Source organism: Gadus macrocephalus, chromosome 22, assembly GCF_031168955.1.
Source record: "Gadus macrocephalus chromosome 22, ASM3116895v1".
Lineage (NCBI taxonomy): Eukaryota > Metazoa > Chordata > Actinopteri > Gadiformes > Gadidae > Gadus > Gadus macrocephalus.
In genome coordinates, this window is record NC_082403.1 from 12414389 (window position 1) to 12440888 (window position 26500).

General features: G+C 47.1%; 1 protein-coding gene across 1 annotated transcript; it reads left to right on the forward strand.

The window, feature by feature from the left end:
- The first annotated feature begins 12317 nt into the window (after window positions 1–12317).
- sem1 (SEM1 26S proteasome subunit) lies at window positions 12318–17800 on the forward strand. The gene is made up of 3 exons (XM_060044293.1): window positions 12318–12510; window positions 12951–13044; window positions 17621–17800. Exons 1-3 carry the CDS (start codon window positions 12435–12437, stop codon window positions 17661–17663), a joined length of 213 nt encoding a protein of 70 aa, XP_059900276.1. The 5' UTR covers window positions 12318–12434; the 3' UTR covers window positions 17664–17800.
- Window positions 17801–26500: the final 8700 nt, after the last annotated feature.

The window sequence follows — 26500 nt, forward strand, 5'->3', positions numbered from 1 at the left end:
CGCCAAACACTTATCCTGTCAGTGGTGTGTATGCGTGCCTGCGTGCTTGTATGTGTGTGAATGTGTGTGTGTGGGTGTGCGTGTGTGTGAGGCACATCACTGGCCCACATGTCTGCATGGATGCCTCTGTGGGCGTGTGCGCGGCAGCCTGTTAACAATGGCAGCGTTTCATGGCTGACACTTGGAGCAGCAGAACCCCCCCCCCCAGGCCAGAGGCTCATCGGCCCCTTCAACAGACATAGACCAAGAGTCCGGCTGGCAGCACGCCTATTGTCTCCTCTCCTGTCACCCAGCCACACAGAGACAGGCAGGCAGGGGAGAGAGACAGGCATGCAGACAGACAGACCAACAGACAGGCAGGGAGAGACGCAGACAGACAGACTGTCAGGTAGAGTAGACATGCCGACAGCCACGCGGGCAGGGAAAGAGACAGAGAGATAGACAGACAGATACAAAGAGAGACAGGCAGACAAAAAGACACACCGATCGGCAGGCAGGAGGAAGACAGGCATACAGATAAACACGAAGGCAGGGACACAGACAGACAGAGAGGGAGTTAGACAGACATACAGATGGGCAGGCAGAACTGCATAGCGAGAAGCTTCTCAAAAACATCTTTTGGTTATGGGTTGGGATTCAATGGAATATACCGAAGTGAACCCCCGCCGAGGGAACCTGAACAAACCATTTGAATGAGACGTGATTTCACATGGTCGTACACCCGAGGGCCCTGTGACATCACCGCTCTTCCTGTCGCTTCCCCTTCATCAGCACCTCACCATCTGCTCGGCAGACCCCCGGGTCTCTCGCCCCGCCGCGGCGCGGCTCGGCGGCGGGTTGGGTTTGCGTTGATTACGAACGGCACCTCGCCTCATCCCCTTCACAGAGCTACAGTGTGCGTAGCCTACGGTTCAACTTAATTCTATCATGTGTGCACTTTATTTATTTATTTTTTTTCTAAGTTCCATTATGACGAGCGGTGAATAGTCCCATAATGGAGGTGTAGTGGTCTTTCAAACGAAGTGGGTCACCGGAAAGTTAAAGCGCCGCAAACTCGTCGTCACCTTTTAACACCGACGAAAGCTTCTGAAAGGCTTCCACGTGGTACGCGGGCCGAGGGTTAACAATGTGTGCGGGCCGCCGCTCACTACCATCAAATATCTCGGATTGTGATTGTGTGCGTGTGCGTGTGTGTGTGTGTGTGTGTGTGTGTGTGTGTGTGTTAGGATATTCTACAGTTATTCAAGGTAATCCCCACATTGTAGTTGGTGGTGTGAACTGAATAATGTGTTTATTGACTTTTTTCCTAGCCTTTTATTCAGCATTAAAAGATGACTCAATCAGAGACGTACATCCGGAGTGGCTCTGAAAATAGCCGCAGAGCTGTGTAACAACAAAGCCTGAGGCCCTCACGGCTCAGACTGCTGTTTCGTTCCCGTTGACCCTTCGAGTCCCAACGCCGTCTGCCGCGAGAGTCACACGTGTCGGAGAGTCGACTTTTTGCTACACGCTGGCTAAGAATATTCGGTAGTTGCATCTCCCCTTGTATACGAGCACGAGGCTGATCTTCATAGAAACCTCATCCCCCCTTGCCGCCGCCCCCCCACCCCCCCCCCCCCCCCCCCCCCCGGCCCAATGCTGTCCCAGAATGCCTTGCACCTGGCCCAAACCACAGTGTTTATTCACCATGCATGAAACTATGATAAAGGGGGGGGGCTGTTGCAATTAGGAGGGTATGTCCGTCCCCCTGTCCCCCCCTATCCTGGAATGATGGAGAAGAGAGAAGCGCTCTGACCGCTGCCCGGCGGTAATGGGGGGCGTCTCGACCCCCGGCATTTTTCTCTAAGTGACGGCTACCCCGGGTGTGTTTTGATGAGAGATGACGAAGCAAAGAAGGAGAGGAACAAAGCGCAGGGGGACTCCTGAGTGATATGACCTTACCAAAGGCCGCCGTCGTATGTCCCACTTCTGGTTAAAGTGTGCCTCAGATCGGGGGGGGGGGGGGGGGAGCCCCCTCCCTCCCTCCCACCACCTCTTGCGCCCTGTCTGAGCCTCGGTTCTTCTACGGTCCACAGCCCTTTAATATCTCCCATCCAGGATCCCCCTGTTTGTAGCCCCCCCATTTCTACTCTGTCTCATAATCATGGGAATGCGTCCACTTTCCCCTGTACACGCTCCCCCCCCCCCCCCCCCCCCCCCCCCCCCATCCACTTCCTGCTATCTCCAAGGCCAATCTAAAACGGCACTATTAGGAGTTGCTGTACTCGCTGTGTTGGCGGGCGATTTAGAACGTCAACACCATCAATCACCCCCGACGACCAGACCGACCAGCTGTCCCACCCCCCCACCCCCTCGTCCCGTCCCCCCCCCTCCCCTCCTTTCACCCGCCAGACCATTTGTCATCCAATAAGGACTAAGTTGCCTTCACATGTGCAACAATGTCTCGGCCTCGCTCCACTCTGTTTCACCCCTCTCCCAAAACCTCTTTTGATCACTTCTTGACTCAAGCCTTTGACCAAGAACTCCATCCACCCCCCCCCCCCCCCCCCCCCACCCCCCCTTCCTGATGTGGGCCAGCTCCGCCCCTCTCCCCCATCAACTCCGTCCCATCGACCCCTGGACTCACAGCATCACCATCTCCCACCCAATGGGTCTTTATTTTGAGTAGGGGGGGACTATTGTTTTTCTTACTGTCTCTCCGGATGAGGATAATTGAACACTTACACACAACCAGGGGGCGGCGCGTAGGTTCCTGCGAGCGTTCTCCAGACTAATGGTTTAGGGGTGGGGGAGGTGGGGGGGTTCAGTAAAGGCAGTAAGGCGCTTGTTATTGTACACCACGTTGGCCCCCAGGTATTGCTGACGACGCAAGCGGGCGTCGGATTCTGAAAACGTTTGCTCCCTGGTTTCCTTGACGTGCAGGGGGATGGGTTGGGGTTGCTGCGGAACAACAACGCATCACGTGCAGCCAGCAAACAAATAAACACCTAGCAAACATACAAACGTGTGAGTCATCGGCCTGTAAAACACTGTGGGGTACGGTCGCCTCACGCACATTTAAAAAGGCACAAAGATGGTTTACCTTACCTACGCTTTTTTATTTTTATTTTTACATTGCACGGGCCATATAAGCAGAGCGGCTCTGACCTTATGTGTCCATAAAAGTCGGAGGCATAGCTTATAAAACGGTGGGTTTGTCATAAACCCATAGCAGAGCATAGCGCTAATTATTCCACCCCTCCAGAAGCAAAGCTTGGTGTTACGACTAATAATGAATGAGGTGCAGGTCCACGGACAACCTGGGTGGAAATGAATCTGCAAGGGTCTTTGTTAATGATAATGGCTTAGTGTAACCATACGCATGATGAATGGCTGTCATACAACACAATGATGTCATTAAATTCCTCACACACATAAACACACACGCACACACACACACACACACACACACACATATACTGGCACGCAGACGACGTATAGAAAGACAAATGAACACACACACTTCCCCTGTTAATCGGCCAGTATTCTTTGCCCCTTTGCTCGTTCACTGCTCCCCCTCCGCCGCCAGAGCCAGCTGAGCGGGCCCCGGGGGTACGGACGAGGGGGGCCCCTGGAGTTGTCCAAACACCCAGAGCGAGGGTCTGGACAAGTTCCTCGGCCCTTTGTCTCTGTCGTCTCTTCCGCCTGAGAAACAAGTGCGGCACAGTGCGGTCGCGAGCAGTGTGGCTGACAGGGTCAGGCGAAGGGCTGCAAAGTGGTCCCTCGCAGTCACGCTACCTTGAGGCGTCCCCAAAGGGTCCCCACTGTCCCGGCCGGCCAGCCAGCGCCCCAGCTGCACATCCGACCGCCGCTTCCAAGTTCAATCAGCCAGGGTCAACGACAATCAGCCCTGTGATGATGCACATCTGTACGTCTGTACGCCTCTGTATGTATGTATGTATGTATGGATGGATGGATGGATGGATGGTGCGTGTGTGTGTGTGTGTGTGTGTGTGTGTGTGTGTGTGTGTGTGTGTGTGTGTGTTTGCAAATTTGGGCTCCTCCATTTGTGATTTTGCATGAGTGTGTGTGTGTGTGTGTGTGTACACATACGTTTGAGTGTTTGTGTGTGTGCATTTGTGTAAATGCATGGTGAATCATGTGGACTGAAATGCCTCCTCCCTCTGAACTGAAATGCCTTATTTAACCCTGTTTCAATACCCCCCCCCCCCCCCCCCACCCCCCCCCACCCAACATTAACCCTTTTCCCATAAGCTGCACACTGACACATTCTGATAGTTAATGTGCACTGAAACTGTGTGCACACAGAAAAGTGTACTCATTTATCCATACAAACACCGCAAATTACATTCCCGTATAGGCGGGACACATGGCAATATATGGATATTTATACGCACACAATGAATGCATATATGCAATGAATTGAAACTTTCACTCAGGGGGGCTGGTCTTCCAGAGAAAAATGAGCCGAAAGCAAATTACAAGCTAAACAGAACCATACACCGAAGAAACTGGGAGGGCGTTTAAATGGTCTCACGCAAACTTTATTTGCCTGTAAATAATTTTCCAACATCCTCTTCAAGAACTGGAAGGTTTGATTCCAGTTTATGAGAGCATGTTTTACAAAGCATACATAGCCCAAAACAAACTGATCCTAGCAGAAATATTGAATGAGGTTTCTCCAAACCATCTCTCCCTCTTGACTCCCCCCCCCCTCCCTCCCTCCCTCCCTCCCTCTATCCCTCTCGCTGTATTAATGAACCCAGAAACAGTTCCGATTTAAAGTGAGAGCACATTGCACATTAGTGCAATTGGCAAACAACTTATGTATAAAAAAAATAGAAGATTACTGTGTACACAAGGCCCTGCTGCTGCTGCGTCCAATAAATATAGCATCCCCAATTTAGCTACTTTAAACAAAGCCAAGGAGGACAAATTACAGATGGCTCAAAATAAATCTTCAAAATATGATCTAATTAGGAATTAGCTTATAAACGTGGTGTTTACACAATCATACCTAATCATAACAAAACCAAAACGGTAATAACAGTTCGTAAAAAAGCGTTGCAAGAATAGGGAATAAAGAATTTTAAAGCGCCTGAAAGTGTTCTTTTGAGGAGCTTACCGGTGAGAGGCAAGTCTTGAAAAAGGGGGTGGATAAAACCATAATGGCTTTCGATTGGACCCTTGTTAGTAAAGACTTGATGCTCCGTTCACCCCCTTTCCTGAAAAGGTTCAAATGAGCTCTACCTTCCTACCTTCTACCCAGGGTGCATTGCGTCGGCCCTCATCATTGTCCTAAGCCTGGCCTGCGGTCATACTCTTAAGGGATTATTCTTGGTTTGGTGCCCTGCCTGAACTTCAGGCGCAGAGTAGGGGCCCATGTCGCACTACCACAGTATTCTTCTACCCCCCCCCCCCCCCCCCCATCCCGCTCAAGTTAGAAAGGCCGGCTTGTTTCCACAGTTTATTCGTCCACATCGCAGAGGAACCGTAATGTTTGGTCGGTTGTGGTGAAGGGATCGGTGCTGTCTCTCTAATGCCTGTGCACACAACCTTCTCTCCGCGACTAAACAACCCAGACCATTTTAAACATTGTACCACTTCCCTGGTTTCTTCCTATTCGGTTTTTTTCTTGCCATGCCTGCGTACGCCACCCTCGTGAATCTAGAAACTGAATTCAGGCGAGACAGGGCTTTTCTCTCCCTCTCTGTCACGCACACACACACACACACACACACGGTTTTACCACCGAATCTGAAAGATAAATGATTTGTGAACAAGCACATACAGACAAGTTCAGCGGCGGGACTCATCGGAGGAGAAGAAACAATTATAGAGGAGAGTAATGGCATCGCCGACGGGGTTGGTTCAGCGTTCTGTGCCCCATATTGCTTGATTTCCTCTGTTTTATCATTAACTTCCCTGGCGCCTGCTCAAACACTTGCGGAGGGAATATAAATTGAAAGCAGGGGGGGTTATAATAGTCTACACACAGATTGTATTTCTTTGTGCAAAACTGGCATTGTCTCCACACAGAGGCAGCTCCCTCCAAAATAAATCTAAACATATAAAGCAGAACCTTTTCTTTAGGGAATGAGGTAGATAGCGTTCGGAAAACTACTGACCAGCGGGACTTCAGCCTGGCTCTAATAATAAGCACTAATAATTACATCTCTGTTTAAATGACCAAGCTGAGCAAACACCCTCCGCCCTCCCACCCTTGACCCCTTTAGCGTAGAAGCCCGTGCATTGTACCTGTTTCCCATTCATTCACCCTGCAACCGTGGTGCCTGGAAGCCCAGCGCTGGAGTCAGGCGGCGATTGGGGGCATCAGCGGTAACTCATGGCTCCAGGTGACCACCGGCGGTCCCTGTCTACACTCTTGTTGTCTTGAGGGTCTAACTACTTAATAAGTGGCTGTCCCTCGGCTTCCTGGACACAGACCAGACCCACCGAGGCCCCTGTGCAACGGACCCCGAGAAACCATAAGGAGGGCTTCATTTATCAATCAGACCAATCACAGGCATTTCCTGGGTTAGGGACAGCCACATGTTGGGGATTAGGCCTGGAGAAATGTGGGCCAAATTGTGGAAAGTGAGTGAGTTTGTGATTATAGCGAATCAACAACCGAAAGGTGGATTATGGTATGTTTGGCAGGGAAGGGGGGGGGTGGGGGGGGGAGGGTAAAATCGATGTACTTCAGGTGTAACATGTCAGTCGGAGTGAGTGAAACGTTTTCTGCGTTTTTGCATCAGTTAAATTAGCCCGGGTTTACTCCACATTGCAAATTCAAAAACGAATTTGTTTTGAATCAACGTTAACCACCCGAGCGGTTAGTTGTACCATCCTGCATACAAAACCACTTCCCCACTCTCCCTGCACACACACACACACACACACACACACACACACACACACACACACACACACACACACACACACACACACACACACACACACACACACACACACACACACACACACACACACACACACACACACACACACACACACACACACACAAACCACACACACAGAAACACACTTTGTACTGAAATCCCCCCCCCCCCCCTCCCCCCCATGCCATCTCTAGAACAGCGCAATGGAAAAGTCAGAGCGATGTGACATCATCGCATTAAAGTTGTCTGCTCATCCGCATGTTGGCAAGCGGGTATAATTATCGTCGACCGCCCCAGCCCCTGATTTCTGAGGTATGCGGTCGATTTAGAGAGCAACCGGGAGAAGGAGGGGAGGGAGGAGGGGGCGAGCCTTCACCTTCATGTTGTGTCACCCCTGCTCATCTCCAGCGATCTACCGTGGATGACAGGTGAGAAGGTTGGCGGGGGCCAGAGCAGGTTTTCTCAACCCACCCATCCGCCCCCCCACCTCCTCCTGCTGTGATGCGCACACACACACACAAACTTTGACATTCTCATCACTAGAACAGACACGTGTGTGTGTGTGTGTGTGTGTGTGTGTGTGTGTGTGTGTGTGTGTGTGTGTGTGTGTGTGTGCGTGCGTGTGCGTGTGAAAGTGTGTGTTTGAAAGTTTGTTCCTGAGAGGATGTAAGAGCAGAAAAAGAGACACGAGAAGGTGAGAGAGAGGGGGGGAAAAAAGCGAGAGTTGGGTGTTGATGGATGTATTGATGGATGCAATAAACACTGTTTAATGACCCCTTTTCAAGTGATGGGCTGCAAATGAAGAAAATAAATAGAAAAAGACACACGCACACACACTCACAGAATGGGGGAAAGTGTATGCAGAGTTGAGGCAGAGAAGCCTTATTAATTCCAGGGGGCTTTTAGAGACAGAGAGACGACCTTGGAAGGGGAGAGGAGTGGGGGAGGGGGGATCAGAGCCGCCCGGGTAAGTACGTGGAGGTATCTGGCGTTTCTCTTGTGGACATGCGACATATGTCAACCTTCACAAAACCCCATTGTGGCGCGACCCTTGAGACGCGTCAGTGCACAATAGGGCCACTTCAGGCCCGGATCAGTGATGGCTCGCTAAGTATGGGTCAGAGTCGGCGTGTCCTTTTACCTCCGAGTTAAGATAGCACAGACGTGACAAGTGTTTGTGGGCGCCGTGTTTATGCCGCTGTTACATTTTAATCAATATTAACTAAAAACATATAATTGTAAGAATTACGTTTGGATCGTAACTCCGGGAGTTTCTGCGTTTTTTTTTGTAGTTTCTGCATTTTTTGTTTAGTAAGTTAAACAACATCTTTCCCACGTGTGTCCTGACAGTCAATGAAAACATGTTTTTAATTTAACATTTAGCATTGCAAAAAAGGAAACGAAGCACGGTTTTTCACAGAGGAAAGCTAAGGACTTGGTGGGATGGTGTGGATAATGGGTACTTCCAATAAGAGTGCTTTTCCCAAAGGGGGTTATCACCTATGGTAAGAGTGTGTGAGTGCTTTTCACATACAGCACAGGTCTATGGCACTGGACCGCGGACATAGAGCCCGTGCAATATTTGCATGTATTAAGGGAAATAGATTAGCGTATAATTTTCAAAAATGTATTAAAAGATAGTTTGGGGTCTGACTGAAGCTGCAATAGCTGAAATTGCAATAGCATTGGACAACCGTAAAAAAGAATCCGCTTTTTTTTTTTGCCACAACACTTGAGCACTATAACCCATTCATCTGTTTAATGTTCTGCTTATTTCCGGTAGAAGGCTCAATTTGGAAAACAGAAGATTCACAAATAGAAGTGTCATTGTTCCTCCTCATCCTTCAGTTGAGTACAACCTTGGCGGGGGGGGGGGGGGGGGGTGAGCCCCATGTCTCTCCATTTCTTTTCTTTTTTTTCGTAAGTGGAGCTGGACCCCCCATATTTCATTTCTGCCTTGCTGATAGCATTTATCAGCAGTGTCCTGATAAAAAAAAAAAACTAAATATGCAACTTAAGCCTGAGCAGAGCTAAGCCGCCGATGTGGCAGGATTACCTGGGGGAGAGGGGGTGTGGGGTAGGGGTTTTGCTGGGACAGGCATCAGATTGTACTGTCATAAAGGGCCATTAGCCTCTTGGCAAACTGTACCTCAAGCCCAAGATGACAGGGCTTTTCAAGACAGACAGGGAGGGGGAGAATATGGAACTTAAAGTCTTCATGAAAGACATGTGAATAAGAATCGAGTTTGAAAAAAACAGTTGCCAAAGGAAACAAAAGTTATTTTGTTTTATTCAAATAAAATGTGATTTCTCAGTTGAATTCATTGTTTATTGCGTTACAAATGTTTTTTTGTGAATGGGAACTTCTCTTTGTGAGGAACGACTGCCTGTTGAACAAAAGAGAGACTGGTTTACCGAACAACACACAATGGGCCTAGACTTGCTGACTGGTCCGGATTAAATTTAATACAGAATCTTGACAGACATATCCTGGAAGCATATCAGTCCACATACAGATTTCCTAAGAGCAAAGCTTACATGCTTTTCTGGGATTTGCCTCATTAATTGGCTAGTTTAGGGCTCCATAATCCACCCTGATCGTCTGCTTGTATGTCTTAAGGCCTTTATTAAAGCCCACAAATACTTTTACTTTTCTGGCCTCAAAGCTCCACGCTGGCTTTGAAAAAACTCCAACAAATATGATAATACACCAGCACAATAAATTACATGTTTAGTATCTTAAGAGAGAGGAGACACGCTGGGCCTGCAGGCAATTAAGGCAAACACATCTAAAGCAATTTCTTTGCTATACTGTGCTAGGTACACACACACACACACACACACACACACACACACACACACACACACACACACACACACACACACACACACACACACACACACACACACACACACACACACACACACACACACACACACACTGCGTTCTGAGTGGCTCCACAGGAAGCATCCATTTTGCGGAAAAAGGGAAAAAACAGAATGACAATGCATGGCAATGATGTATGAATTGTGAAAAGGATTGGTGTTGTCAGGTAGGGTGGTGTGGCGGGGGGGAGGGGTCTGACATCTCAAAACGTACCCCCAGGTTAAGCAGTTATGGGGGTAGACAACACAGCCGACAGACTACCTGGGACCCCCCTCCCCCCCTGCTCTTTGTCACTTTCCCTTTCACAGGAAGGGGGGGGGGGGGGGGGGGGCGGTAAGGACGTCTCGTCTGTCCCTTGTCATAGGCAGACACAAACACACACCACACACACACACGCACTCACGCACACGCACGCACGCACGCACGCACGCACGCACGCACGCACGCACGCACGCACGCACGCACGCACGCACGCACGCACGCACGCACGCACGCACGCACGCACGCACGCACGCACGCACGCACGCACGCACGCACGCACGCACGCACGCACGCACGCACGCACGCACGCACGCACGCACGCACGCACGCACGCACGCACGCACGCACACACACACACACACACACACACACACACACACACACACACACACACACACACACACACACACACACACACACACACACACACACACACACACACACACACACACACACACACACGTCATCTCTCTCTGAAACCTCCACCCGTTCCCATCCGTCCATCCATCCACCCACCTTTCAGTGCGGAGGACGAGCCTGGAGGCCGTATCGTGATCTTGGCCCCTGATAACTGGGCCGGCGGGCAGGAAGGGACACAGGTTGGGGTGTGGGGCTTCAGGGGGGGAAAGGGGGACAAATTGTGAGGCTGGCTGGGCAGGCTCGGAGCTCGGAGTCTCCTCTGTGTCTCCTCCATGTCTGCTCTGTGACTGACTGCTCTTTCTCTCTCTCTCTCTCTCTCTCTCTCTCTCTCTCTCTCTCTCGCTCTACATCTCCCGTCTCTCTCTCTCCCTCTCTGTATATTTCTCTCTATCTCAGTGTGCGCAGCCCACGTCAGACGCCGACCTGTCCGTTCGCGTATGGCTCTGGGAAAAAACAAAAGGGGCATGGGGGTGGGGGTCAGAAATGTGACTCAGTCTGTCTGGGGGAAATCCATGTTAACCCCCCTGCCCCCCTTTCCATATCTCCACCCCCCACCCCCCCCCCCGCCTTGTCCTTCTCCCTTCCCCGAGCACAGAGACGCCTCAGTCAGTGCATTGTGGGTGCCGGGCGGGCCTCTTCCCAGGGCCTCACCTGTACATGACACTGAGGTGCACCGGCACCGGCATCAACCATGCCCTTGAGAGGACACGTGAATGGAAGGAAGACAGAACATCATTCATCCATACAGCCCCGAGGAGTAAATGGAAGTCCTGCAATTACAAGCCATACCATCCTCTCCCATTCCATATTACTCATGCCAATTTTTTTCTCTCTCTTATCAAGGCTTTATATGACGAGTCGAACGAAGAACCCGTTCGGCTATTCATACAAAACCATTGCATGTTAATTGCAGTGGGTATGACACGGAACATGCAAACCCATGTTTGAGGTACGTTTCTTCCGACGGTAAGGGGTGAATAAAACTGTTTGTTTTGTTTTGTATTGTTTTTAAATGCATTAAGCTTTATATATTCAACAAACTGTGCAAAGTCGAACCCATGGGAGTCGAAACCATATGTTTTACAGGCGCATTTAAGTATTATAAATTACTGAAGGTCTGTCCTGCACGTTTATAGGGTAGCATTCACTTTCCTTTGTTTTCCCTCTCTCTGCCTGGCTCCCTTGTTCTCCGTGGCAAATATTGTGGTATTGTCATGTGTAAAGGCTTAGGATGATTACAAAATAATTTGAAAATAGAATAAATACGGGCAGTCTTAGGTTGAGGTTTGTGCTGTCTGTCAACATATGACAGCTGCAGGCCAATTTTCAATGTGGCATAAGTGGTTTTGTGGTAAACGTGCACTTTAATTTATCTAAACTATATCCTAAGCTGTGGCTTGCTTTATTATTTAGGGGGCCACATCAGTTACAATGTTGCCCTCCGCTCCGTTGGCAGAAATTCGAATGACGAATATGTATATCTTTTGAGGAAAGGGGGTTGTACTCTGTAATTATTATATGAGGTATACAGCTGACTACAAATCTATAATAAAATCTCTTTCGGTCAAAATATTATGTTCTATAGTGCTTGAAATAGTAAGTGCAATTAAATTGGACTTGTTCTCTTAACCTTTTTGATGTTGACACACAATATTACATAAACGATAATAAAACAGCATTACCTTATCTTAATTTATTTGGCCAAAAAAAGACTATTGCAATTGGGATGTTTTGTTGATGTTCAAAACAATAATATCAAGCGAAACCAATAATACCAATATTTCTTTTTCATAATGCGACTCGTTGTTGTACATCTTCCAACTGTATGGCTGATTGTGTCCAGACAGTGCGTCGCCGTGACTATGAGAAATCGCCTCATCGAACAAGACGAGCACATATCCCAGAAGCCCTCCGCCTAGATCCCTCCGCAGCACAGCTACCAGCAGCGTTCTTCAACAGACAACATGGCAGATAAGAAGCAGACCGTGGATCTTGGGCTATTAGAGGAGGATGATGAATTCGAAGAATTTCCAGCAGAGGGTAAATATAAAAAAGCCTCCGCTAGTTACAATTGAAGTACTAAATATATTGACAGTATAAACGACTAGCAAGGATAAGCCGGGGCCTGAAACGGTGACTCAGCTAGCATTGCTATGCTAACGTTAGCTTGCTTATAAACATGTCATGCCTAGCTTGGTAGTTAGATCTGTTAGAAAAACATGACAGATTGAGGCAGAAAACGTTTGAACCATTAGAATTGTGTACATCTGGGGTTCGTACTTCAAGGCTTTGTTTCGGGTATGGTTCAAGCAAAATCAACGGCTTGATTGTAGCTGGTTAGCTACACGCCACTGTCAGGGTGGAAGCTATACGTAAACTGTGTCCAGCTCGCTAACGTAGCTGGCGTTGGTTGCAGGAGGGAAGTATAGCAGCAACTATTCTGTATTTTATCTCATAATAACATATTGTAGTGTTTGCAGACTGGACAGGTCTGGACGAAGACGAGGATGCACACGTCTGGGAAGACAATTGGGATGACGACAACGTAGAAGATGACTTCTCGAATCAACTCAGGTAAACAGAATCTACTTGTTTCCTCTTAGCAGGGACGTCGTTAGGCCTATTTTGGGGGGGCTAAGCCGCCCCAAGATGTTCAAAAGCCCCCCCTACAAAAAAACAAAAACATTTTAAGATAAATTCAATCAATTATTAGGGTGCCAAGCACAAAGTGCGAAGGCAACTTATTGTAATTGTTGGTTTTATTATTATAATTCCGCCACGTTTGACTTACACAGCCTAAACCGCTGGCACGCTTTTTATGAAACTTACTACAGCTCTAGAGGCTGACTCAAGATTAACAGAGCAAATATTACACTGAGTGGCGCTATAGCAACAGTCCAAAAATGCAAACTTTGAACAAACATATCTCATAACTGCTTTGACTTAGAGTCATGATACTTTGTTAACACATGCATATCCTCATGGTGAACAAATATGCCTCAAGAACCTATGACTTTATTTGGATGGATTTACGACTATCTCGAACTTTGTTAAAAACCCTAAATTCCTTAAAGGTCCCATGACATGCTATTTTATGTATTCTTTAATATAGGTATTAGTGGGCAACTAACACAGTATTCAAAGACGTTCCCTAAATTCAGCCGTGGTGCAGAGTTACAGCCACTCCGAGCCAGTCGCACATTGAGCTTCCCCCAAATGCGCTGTTTCGGTGGGCGTGTCAAGGAGGAGGGTGGGGGTGTGGCCCTGAGCAGCTTGCAGCCACCATGCGCTCTGTTTACAGTGGATGTATCGCAATGGCGAGCCGCACACAGCCTTTAGCCGTTCTGTAAATATTCTAGAACACACGGGAGTCCTGGAGCTCTATATCTAAATATTATCATATAGCCTACACAGATATCTATATCATATAATATATATTATCACGGCCAAAAGCTGTGTGAGCCGATATTATGAATCTCAAACGACCGCGTTGGGTTCTCCGACGTTCCTGGTTCTTCAACGTCCACATCAATGTGAATACACACACTGTAACGCAAGTGTTTCTTGTCGGTTCTTTGACGTGTCTTGTATTTCCACAACGAGACTGTCGTGGGGGTTATCTGAGCCATGGTTGAGAAGGAATTGGGGGAAAGGAACTTTGATTTGACTCGCTGAAGTACATGAACTGCGACATGCCGCCGGTTGCCGCGAGGCACCATCGCCCGGCAGCGGGCAGCCGGCAGCAGGCAGCGCGCGGTTCAGTCGACTTCAGGTTGATGTGAAAGTGGAAGAACCAGAGACGTCGCAGAACCCGACAAAGTCGTTTGTGATTCATAATATCGTCTGGAGGCGCACACAATATGTGATATGATATAGATATCTATGTATATGATATTATTTAGATATAGAGCTCCAGGACTGTAACGCAAGTGTTGTACACTTCCTTGTTATTTGGATAACCGTTCTGCTGTTGGTGTGACGTCGGACTCTCGTATCTGGTATTTCTACAACGAGGCTCGTATTGGGGGTTATCTCAGCCAAGGTTGACAATGAATTGGGGGAAGGAACTTTGGCTTTGACTCCCTCAAGAACATGAACCACGACAAGGAGGAGAAAGGGATCTTTACCGGGCAGCGCTTATGCACCTCCGCCTCCGGCGGTGGTCCCTCAGCGGGGCTCAAGCGGGAGACATTCGCCGCCAACAATCCCTTTCTCCTCCATGTCGTGGTTCATGTTCTTGAGGGAGTCAAAGCCAAAGTTCCTTCCCCCCAATTCATTCTCAACCTTGGCTGAGATAACCCCCAATACGAGTCTCGTTGTAGAAATACCAGACGTGGTATGCGCCATCACACCAACAGCAGAACGGTTATCCAAATAACAAGGAAGTGTACAACACTTGCGTTACAGTCCTGGAGCTCTATATCTAAATAATATCATATAATACATAGATATCTATATCATATAACATATTGTGTGCGCCTCCAGACGATATTATGAATCACAAACGACTTTGTCGGGTTCTGCGACGTCTCTGGTTCTTCCACATCAACCTGAAGTCGACTGAACCGCGCGCTGCCTGCGGCCGGCTGCCCGCTGCCGGGCGATGGTGCCTCGCGGCAACCGGCGGCATGTCGCAGTTCATGTACTTCAGCGAGTCAAACCAAAGTTCCTTTCCCCCAATTCCTTCTCAACCATGGCTTAGATAACCCCCACGACAGTCTCGTTGTGGAAATACAAGACACGTCAAAGAACCGACAAGAAACACTTGCGTTACAGTGTGTGTGTGTGTGTGTGTGTATTCACACACACACACACACACACACACACACACACACACACACACACACACACACACACACACACACACACACACACACACACACACACACACACACACACACACACACACACACACACACACACACACACACACACACACACACACACGTGGCGCTCGCACGGTCGAGTCTCATTGGCGGGCCAACGTCTCTGGGCGGGCCAGGCAGAGTAAGGGGAGGAGCTAAGATTCCTCATGACGTCATGAGCACAGATTTCCAAATCAGCGCGCTTGAGCCTCCGTTTTTTCAAAGGCGAGCAGAACAGCTAGTGCTCGTTTTACACCAAACGCAAGTTTTAGCCACTGGGGGACCATAGGCAGGCTAGGGGAACTCATATTTATGTTAGAAAACCTCATAAATTGAGATTTTCATGTCATGGGACCTTTAAGGATCCTAGGTATTTTGACTTAGACAAAAAATCCTTTAGCACCTATCATCTATGGACCATTGTCTTCAATCTGACATTAAGCGAAGTCTGTACAATAAAAACTAAAGCGCCCAGGAGCCATTGACTTCTAAAAAGGGTGTGGTTTAAAATGCATAAAGACTAAAATCAAAATGGACTCCTATGATCTTGAGTCCAATACAAAAGTTGTTCAGAATCAAATTCTTAACAAGATGGACTCAACATATTTCCAATTAGGGCGTGGCATCGAAATGGGCGTGGCCTGAGACTAAAATCACCACAGTTCATAGACTGAATGTTTGATTTGAGCGGGACCAAATTAGTGGATGTTGGGGACCAAAGGTCCAACTGCTCAAGTAAAATTAAGTTGATTGACAAAACAACAGAGGATCAAAATCGTCCAAATTTAACTTTAAGCCAAAAGGCAAGGTCAACTTAAACCTATCCTCATCAAACTTGGGGTAGTCAAAGGCACATGGGTCAAGATGAACCCCTCCAAATCTATTATCTCTTATAGGGAGCGGTAAAACAATTAACTGAAAATGCAACCTCTCCAAATTGTACCCAGATCGGGCGATAGGGGGAGCTATATCAATTGACTGAAAATGCATACTTTGGACTGACCTATTTTCTGACCATTTTCTTCTACAGTCAAGAAATCCTGTAGACAGTTGTATCTCCTCATGTTTAGAAAATGTTCCTAGGAAACCCAGAACCTGTAACAAAATGGCCGCTGGACATCCAAATGAGCCCAATCAATGATGGGTGACTAAAGGCAGGGATAACTTGAGTCAATCATCACCAAACTTGGTGAATTTAAAGAAGCATAGGTCAAGGTTAACCATGCTAAAGTTCATAAAAATAGGACTATAGGGGGCGCTAAGCAATCATTTTAAAACTTTAAAGATCATCATAACTCCTCAGCCTTTTGACGTCGTACGGTCATGACATTTTGTCCACCCACCAACAGATCCAAGCTGAGGCTTTTTTCCAGCGTTGTCAACCGTATGCAAACAAAAATGGTCTTAATCGTCTGTCGGGGTCTTAATGGTCTGACAGGGTCTTATTGGTCGGCTTTAGGCTTGCCACCCGTAAAATGCTGCTTGAAGCTTTAATTATTATTATTAAGAGGACATAATGTCCTTTTATCAATAAGCCATAAAAATGCTGCAAGATCGAACCACATCCCTCCTATGTTTAGCCTGACATTGGGCTCAGTTTGTTATATGGTGGTATGATGCAGATGAAGAAAAGTTTCACTCACTCTTCAAAACTCCCTTTTGAGATTGCAGAATCTCTATTGAAGTCCCACACGACTACACTCGCACACCTGGTCGATAATGTCGGAAAATGTTTTTAAAGCCTATCTAAATGTAATGCAATCACCAGATCTTCTATTGTGCCATATTCCCCCCTAAGTTCCCAAATTGGTGTTCAGTCCTAGAGGGTCAGGCTCTATCTCTTTAAAACCTTGCTGGCAGTGTTAACAGCAGGCCCACCACTTGCTCTCCACACAGGGTTATCAACGCGTCCTCTGTTCTGCTCCAACGCATCTCTGTTTACCCTCACACTCAAAGAATAATCAATAGCTGTTTAGAGACAAGTAGCGGCTCTGTTTTCATTTGAGTACGCTTCACATAGTAATACACCATTGTTTTATTCAGTTCAGTCTATAATGGTCATTATGTTATTTCTAGATGATATTGTTAAAATTATTGCATGGCTGTTTGTGCGTAACGTGTGTGTGCGTGTCGTGAAATCATCAAATACATTGCAGCGTTTTCATATATATTTTTTCACTCCATTCTGCTAATGGTTCTTTCAATCAATGGCGGTGGGTACTTATGCCTCTGCCACCCACTGGTAATCATCTCTCCTGACGGGATTTTTTTCCACTCCTTTTCAGAGCGGAGCTGGAAAAGCACGGCTACAAGATGGAGACGTCGTAGGGCTTTGCTAAGGCCCCTTTGGTGTTGACCAACGTTGGATACGGACTTTGATGTTAAACGTTTCCATTGTGAAGCAATGGTATAAAAATATGTTTTTGTTTTTGTAAGAAATATTGAAGTAAAGTTTTGAAAAATAATGTTGGTGTTCATTTTTTTGTTTACGTGAAAATTAGGGATTGTTTTCTTCAGCTGCTGTAATGCTGCCTAGTTAGTTGTTAGATTATCACTTGGCTGGATTGGAATTAAGTTATTATTAATGTTAATCTTGGTGCGTAAACTAAATTTGCATTCAGTAGTTACTGAACCAAATCCATCATTGTTTTGAACCTCTAAAATGTAGTCTTGGTTAATAAATAAAAGCAATTTTCCAATCATGTCGGGCTTAGCTATAATGTCTTTAAATTAATTTAGTTGGGGCCATTGAGGTTCTGTGTGGCAGAGCGGCAATATAACACTTCACCTACTGGTAATGAATGGGTAATTGTTGCCCTGTGGCACACTCCACATGCAGTTTAAGCTGTGCACATTTGCATGATATTACTCAAGTTTTAAGTGGCACGTTTTTTATTTAATGTTCGTGAGCTGGTATTACCTTTAAAGTTGGACATTGATTTTTTTTTTCATGGCGCTGGTTGAACTGGTCTCTGAATAAAGGGGGTTATGTTTATGCACAAAGAAGATGGGCGTTATTCACAAACACTGATGTTGGCAGAACACAGACAAGAATGTGTGAGGTGGTTGTGACACACTCACACAGTCGGTTGCTGTGCTGTACAACCGACCCCCTTCCCCACACACACAGTACTGAGTCCCTGAAGGAGAGATTATCCACTGCCGTGTTTGTCAGAGCCAGGGAGGAAGTCCCAGCATGGGGGCGCCCTGCCTGGGCCTGCCCCTACCAACTCAACAGGCCCTACTCTTCCGCTCAGAACGGCGGGGGGCCGGGCCGGGCCCCGGGCCCTCAGGCTGAACCAGAGGCCAATTTAGCCACACTTCTCCGGCAGAATGATTTCTCTCGGCGCTGCACGGTCTCTGTCCCAGGGTCCTAATGAGGTGAAATGGATGCCAGGAAGACCCTGGCCAGCAGCGGAGAGAGCAGCAGCCGTCCTCCAGATAAAAACTCATCCTTTGCTTGAAGATGCTTTGCCTCAATTATATCGGATATAAAGTTGACATGTATCCATGGTACTTTCTTTCCCTGAGGACTTAATTTTATTAAGACTTGTGTGCCAAGGTATTTCATAAAATTACATTGACTTCAATCTAAACATTTTAAAGATCTTTTGTGTAATATATTGAATATCTCAAGATATTAGATAAAAAATAAATCCCTTCAGGGTGTAGCAAGAACGCATTTGACAAATGGAGGTTCTCAGACACATTTGAGAAGATTATATCGATGTAGATTATAATCTTGACACAACCTCAGCCATCCTAGAAGATATTACCCTGTCCCAGTCTACAAGTTATTATCCAAAGCAAGCAATCAATCAAAAAATATAAATCACAGCCGAAGCAATTCTTCCAAGCACACATCCCTGACATGACCTTACATTTGATGCCACTGAACAGATACAAGCAGCCCACCATTAATTAAAGCCATAAAATATGTTTTTTGTTCTCGCCAGCTGTAATCTGTAAATTCAAGAAAGGCAGACAACAGATGTTCGTGGACTCTGCACAATGTTAAACGCAGTGCCCTGGATACGGAGATCTGGTGTGTGCTGTTGAAACTAAGTGCCCTGGGCCACACGATTATTCCAAGAGTCGGGAAGTCAGTGGAGTGAGAGAATCAGTAAGTGAGAGCAACAGAGGAGGATCCTGAATCATTTTGTTTGTGCCGAGAGCATAAGATTGGTCCCTTGTGTTTGACACCGCGAGACCCCTCGACAGGGCCCCCAGAATTATGTCTTTACGTGGAGGTCCGCCGGGCCCTGTTCAGTGTCACTGGACTGTCTTTTGCCCTTTTACTGCTCTTCATTATGTTTAGAATTTGCGTAAACCCTTATTGTCGTTCCTCGGTGACCCGCGTGATTCATCAGGACACAAGCGTCAAGTCAACTGCGGCTGATATTGACTAAGCGTCTTCTATTCGAAGCCTGCACAAAGCCTGTGAATGTCATTTTTTTTTACTCGGTTTTCATTGCTCTAAGGATTTCTGAAGGATTATAAATTTTTGGTCCAATTTCTGAAGGGTCTTCAAAGACCTTGTAATCAGTGAAATAGTTTTGCCACTTAATGTTCTCTCCATCGATGGTGAAATTATTTCCATGGAGGCTTACAGGCCTGCTTATGACAGAAATACATCTAAAGTTGCACATAAAGATCTACTTGGCACAGATTACGTTAAATTGAGTATACTGTGCTTGTATACATTCCTATATATCGTTAAGAAGGCCCTAAAAGACTGCTCCTTTTTCGGTCAGAGCTTTTCCCCTCACCTGTATGAATCCAATAAAACCACATGACTTCATGTGAGAGCCCTGCCAATGGAGCCACAGAGAGGACCATTTTCGAACACTTCATGGTGTCGGAGCCATTGTTCCTGGAGCCTATGAGCCTGTGGGCGAGAACGCACCCCCTCCCCACTCTCCCACCCCCCACCCCCGCTGTGTCTGCACTCGGCACTGAAGACATACGCCGACCACCTAAGCTGTGCTTTCCGCCCCTTCCAGCAGACACTGAAGGCTACTGTGACTAACCACACGCTCTCTCTCTCTCTCTCTCGCCCTCTCCCTCGCCTCCACCACCACAGCAGCAGACTCATGTCCCCTTTCTCCTCTCTGTCTCTCTTCCTCCTCTTCTCTACCATCATCAGGCCGGGGAGAGAAGATGGGGTTTGGGGCGGGGGGGGCGGGGGGGTGGTGGGGCGGTTGTGGTGCAGCTAGGAGCGTGCAGCTGCTACAATAATAGCCCTAATTGCATGTTTCTTTTGTGCGGCTGAAATTAGTGGTGAGGCTACAATACTAGTACTACAGCCCCCCGAAACCTCGAGTAAAGATGGAGACTGGAGTAAATAAAAAAAAAAAGACAGAGGGAGAGAGAGAGAGAGAGAGAGGGGGAGGGAGAGAGAGGGAGGGAGGGAGGGAGGGAGACTCGGAAGGGGTTTGGTTCGCCAGTGAGACCCATCACCGCCACCCTCTGCCAAGGCGCCCACACCTGCGTCGCTCACACCCACGCTAAAGTAAACACAGATAATAAGGTGTAATTACTTCAGAAAATAATAACGAGCAGCACCCCTCCAGACCCCCTCTCCTCTCCTTGTGTGACAAAAGGCTGCCTGTTTTTTTTTTTAGGGTGAGCCAACCCCTGAGGATCACTACGAGTGCCCTATCTAAAGACCCCGGGGCCCCCTCCACCCGAGGGGCCCTTATTGGACAGCCATCAGCATGGAGGCAGACTCGTGCTTTTAAGTCTCTTGTGCCCTTAACTACCGCAATTAACTACTATGGATTGACCGAGGGGCCAAATTTTCATCTCTTTTTCATCCTGATCAAAACAATCCTGTGATGTCCTAAATGCTTTTGTTAGCAGTGTCTTGCTGTAATTGCGAAACATTTTGCCTCTGCAAGACATTGCGAAAATACTGAATTTTCTTTCATCTGAGCACAAAGCAGAGAAAATGTTGTATCACGTAAAAAAAAAAGAACCAAAAACCAGAGGCCTCGACTTGGACACTAAACCAAGCTCCAAACCATATTCGACCCAATGCTTTTAACAGCATCACCGGCCCACCCGAATATTAAGAATACAGAGAGACCAAACCGTCCTGACACACGTAACTATGTGAAACCTAATATCTGCCTTGTATTTCATAAATCCACCCCTCCGACTCCCCTTTAAAGGCTCCCCCTGTGTCTGCATCAGACCCATCAGAGGTCAGCTGAGAACATGGATTGATTCACCCGGGCATGTGAACATGACACCAAACAGTTCAGACAGTACAGGTTCACACCGAGGACTCACCGTCATTTAGGCCCAGCTGCTCTTTAACTCGATCTGACGGGTTGGCACGCGGACAGACGCAAGACGGGTGTGTTTCAGTTTAGCGCCATCCCCAGCCGTTTGGGTCACTATGAAAACAGCTTGGGTTTGATGTCAGGGCGGATTTATGAAGTTTCTCCCCCCCCCCCCCCCCTTCAGTTGCAGCTCCACTATGGCTTATGACATTCTCCCTGGCATTAATCTTTGATGGACATGTGTATAATTCCTCATAGAGCTGGTACATAGGTACCAAAGGTAATAGGAAACCGCGGCATGTAGTTGTAGCTCACGTGGACGTCATCAGTGAAATCTACCCAGGCTGGGATGGCTGGCCTCCCAGAAAGATATAACAAGAATATACAATGGTTAGAATATCAAACTTGTTATGATTAAATACTTACCATGCTCGTGATTAGTTTGCCTTTTTACTAAGCCAGATTCATAGTAACATGATGATTGAGATCCTTTGGATTTTCTGGCTATAATGTGTTGCGATGATGGGAATGCTATCACTGCACAGGAAGTCATTATGCATGCAATCAGAAAGTCTCTTTGAGATTCTGCTTGTGTTTGGCTGCTCACGCAATGCTACAAAAACAAATGAAAGGCTCTGAAGAAGGCTGAAAGCCAGAAAGTGATTAAAAACAAGCGTCTTTCAAATATTTACAGGGTGAAAGATAGTCATTGTTGCAGTGATGGTTGTTTTAGGCTAATTCTACGCAGGGAATTTAGGGGCATTACAGTTGTACAATATGGTTACATCTGGCTGTCCAGTTATCCTAATTTCTAAATAGGCAGTGTATTAATTCTCCACGCATCCTCAGAGTAATCTATGAAATTACACGAATAACACAGGTCACCTTTGATGATGCACCCCATCCACTTTGTCAGAGTAAATGTTTGGAAACTGTGGGGAAACAGGTCTTGGAGGAGCCTGGGAAGAGAGGCACCTTTATTAACACAGAGGGGAGATAATAGCGAGTGTGATTAAGGGTGTAATGTACAGTAAGTAAGTGTTCCCGTTTGAGTGATGCTCACGCTATCATTAGGAGCGATGGAGCCAAACGGCTCACAAAGATGGCAACATGATCGTTGCAAAGTGACTTCACAACAATCCCCTTCCAGAGGATCCTTGCTTGATCTTGTAAACACAAAACATAGACATATAAGTGGAAATGTGTGTATTTACCTTTTTAAATTTGTTCCACTTTAGAATAGCTAAAGTCCATTGAAGTGGACAACATATGGACATTACGCTATATCAGCATCCTACTTATAGCGCCACACTTCGCAGCACTCAATGGTAAAGGAAGAGGTATTAAAATTGGTGGGTGTAAAATATAGACAAACAAATAAAGGGCAATTAAGTACTCTAAATGTTATTATCATCTTTGGTGGAATGCCTCTGATAAATGTAATTAATCAATCAATGCACCTAATTTTCCACTTCATTATAACCAGCGGGGTTGCAGATTCACGGATAAGCTGGGCATTGGTGACCTGTGAGCAATCAATCAATCGCTCTGCCCCCAGATTGAATGAGGCGTTGGATGCAAGGCCTGCATCCTTAATTAGAAGTCATGGCATTTGTAACGTACAGGTAATTACAAAATTACAATTGAAGCACACACGGAAAAACAAACAAACATCAACATTGTCTAACATAACATAATGTTTTACTGTGGGTTTAGGTGGTAACAATATTGAAGGTTTAAACGGGAAGTCCACTGACAGAAAAAAATATGACGCCTGTTAAAAAACATTATTTCCTCGCTCTACACACGCACAGGGCTCTGCGTAGGAGGCCTTGGCACAGCAACAGTCCCAACAAGGAAACAATTAATCATGTGTGTGAGCGGCTGTCTAAGTGTCTGCTATCTGGACAACAACAAGGCTCAGGCATCTATCTCGCCTAAGGCAATGTAGCCATCCAGGCAGCCAGTCAGGCAGTAAGCCAGTCATTCCATCATCCAGCAAGTTAGTCAAATGGCCAGAGCCCTATGCAGGCATGCAACTACCACTTGTTGTGGGGAGAGAGACGATTTGTTGCAGACAATTACACAGCCAAAAACAGATACAGAAACACAGACACATGCATCGGATGTACACAGGAATGCCAAAAGGGTGCATTAACAGATGTGTTTCTGTGCACACATTAATGCAAGAACAGGGACCCACTGCAGAGCAGCTGGAAGAGGTATAAGCAAAGTCATGACACACACACACACACACACACACACACACACACACACACACACACACACACACACACACACACACACACACACACACACACACACACACACACACACACACACACACACACACACACACACACACACACACACACAGGTGCTCACCGTTTTGTCAACCATATCGGTTAAATCAAATGTCACCATTTGTTAATGGTTGTAATGACAGTCAGTCCAAATACCCATTGCTGGCTCTCAACTAGTTTCAGAGATCAAAGAAAGATCTAAACCTCTAAAATATTAAAAAATATAATTAGACTGATGCCATTCACGATTGCTGTCTAATATTTCAATCTCTGCTGGCGTTGTTATAGTGCCCAAATTTAATGTGAGTGCTTTCGGTGTCTGTTTTTCAATTCGAGGAAAAGTTGACAAAGCAAACTGGAACTGACGTTGCATTCGCTCCACGCAAAATGTTGTCCTCCCTCATTTGACTCTGGGTCGCCCCTCTCGGTCGGTGGCATGGCAGGTGAGCAGTGAGCAGAAGCAGAAAGGACTTAGAGGAATGATAAAAGGAAATTAGCTGTTGTATAGTCTTACTGCTGTGTCTGCCTCCGACTTGGTGTGTGCGCGTGTGTACACCTAAACACTGGTTTAATAACTGATTTAAGTGTGCGCTCGGACCACTGCCCCTATAGGCTGTTAAGCAAATGGTGTCAACTGTGTGTTCATCTGTGCACACACCCATATGTGTTTATGTGTGTGTGTGTCTGTGTGTGTCTGTGTTTGCATGCGTCAGAAAAATAAGAGGCATTCGCAGCGTGTGCGCCAACAAAGAGCAGCGGTGTGCGTTTCAGGATGAAGAGTCTGGAGGACATCAGGAGAGCTTGGCAGATCTGGAGTGACATCGGTTACTCCAGAGGGCTGCTGGTGAAAAACACTTCGCCCAAAGCCTGCAGTGGAAACGCTCCTTTGAAGCGCTTCCCTGCGGAAAAAAAGAGGCAGGGAAGGGAAAAGCAGGCGAAGGCGCAGGCCAGCGTTTTCATAACTCCAGTCTTAATACTTTACAGGGAAATACCATCAACTTTAAGAGGTTTGATTTTGGTGCAGGTGTCTCTCTGTCATTTTGTTTTGAGGTGCTGAATAAGTGGGCCACACCTACTGGGTCTACTAGTACACACCCTTGGAGACGTATGCATGTATCTATCTTATGGACTTTTAAAGGGAAATTAGGATAATCAAAATAAAGGTCATCTTACGTATTTGTACTTTTCTTTTACACCGCTACTAAGGTTAAAATGTGAGATTAAGAAATATTTGGGCATTATTTAGACACTCTGATTCGGATTTTACATTCTGTGTGTATGGGCAGTGTGTCTAACATTCTGTGTGTGCAGTGTCTCACCTACTGTGTGTCTGTATAGTATGCAATGTGTGTGTCGTGTGACAATGGCCAATGAGAAAGAAAGAGGCATCTTCTTCAGTTAAGTGAGAGGAGAGTGAGTGAAAACGAAGACAGGCCTGAATGTCTAAGTTGTTGATGGACTAAGATGGAGACAGGTAAAATCATTTCTGAGAGAGAGGGCTCCCATTATCCCCCCTGACAGCAGGGAGGCCAGGGTGGAGGGGACTGGCATGTTGAATAGCTTTTCCTGCATGCATTCTAGGGAAGAAATGTTTTTTTTCGAATATCTCAACGTCAAATACACTCACACAGGATCTATTTTGTTTGAGTGCATCGCACCCTGAGTAGAATTCATATCAAGTCTTTTGAAAAATACTCTCCAGCACAAACATGTGCTGAGCACAAACGTAATCACATCCACGGATATTTTCTCTCTCGTGCTTTCTGTCCGTCCCTCTTTTCATTCTCTCTCTCGCTGTCCAGGTGGCAGCCTGGACAGAACAGGAACAGGAACAGGAAAGAACTTAAAGATTTGCTGCCGCTCGCCCTCTCCCTCAAAGACCTGCGTCCCCTCTGATCATTTCCCACAATGCTCCTTGCACGGAGGCCTCTGTGATCAGTGGTTTATGAGAAAACGCAGGATTCCGACAGACAGCCGGCTGCGTAGGGGGATGGAAGCAGTGGGCCTACACCACCTCCTCCTTTTCTGTGTTCCTCTCTCTCTCTCGCTCTCTCGCTCTTTCTCTCTTCCTACCGCCCCCCCCTGGCTCTCCCTTCAGATCCGCGGGGGCAGCATCTGGGTCCGTTTATCCCAGCCGAGCGAGCTGGGGGCGCTCCCGTGCCCTCTCGGGTTGCAGGGCCTAAGTGTGCTGCAGTGTGGGTCCTTGTTGTTGTTGGGGAAGGACAGGGGCTCATGTCTGCCCACGGGCCTGTCTGGACCATCTCAAAGCCTCCCATCCACCCGTCCCCTCCTTCTCTCCCAGGCCTCTTGGAAGCCCTGAGCCTGGGCCCGAACCCGGAGGACTTGTGGTATGGTTAGTGTAGCGCTTCATCCGAACTGAGCGACGCTAAACAGATTCATGCAGAAGCTACAGCCAAGCAAACTTGACTTGAGGTTTAGGAGACTTTGGTGGTGGCTTGAAAGGGGGTGTGGGGGGGATGATGCAAGAGCATCACTTCAAGCTACCCTCTGCGTTGGTGTCTGTGAATGTGTACCGTATATGTTTGCCTATTTTACTGACAAGAGTTGTTTCACG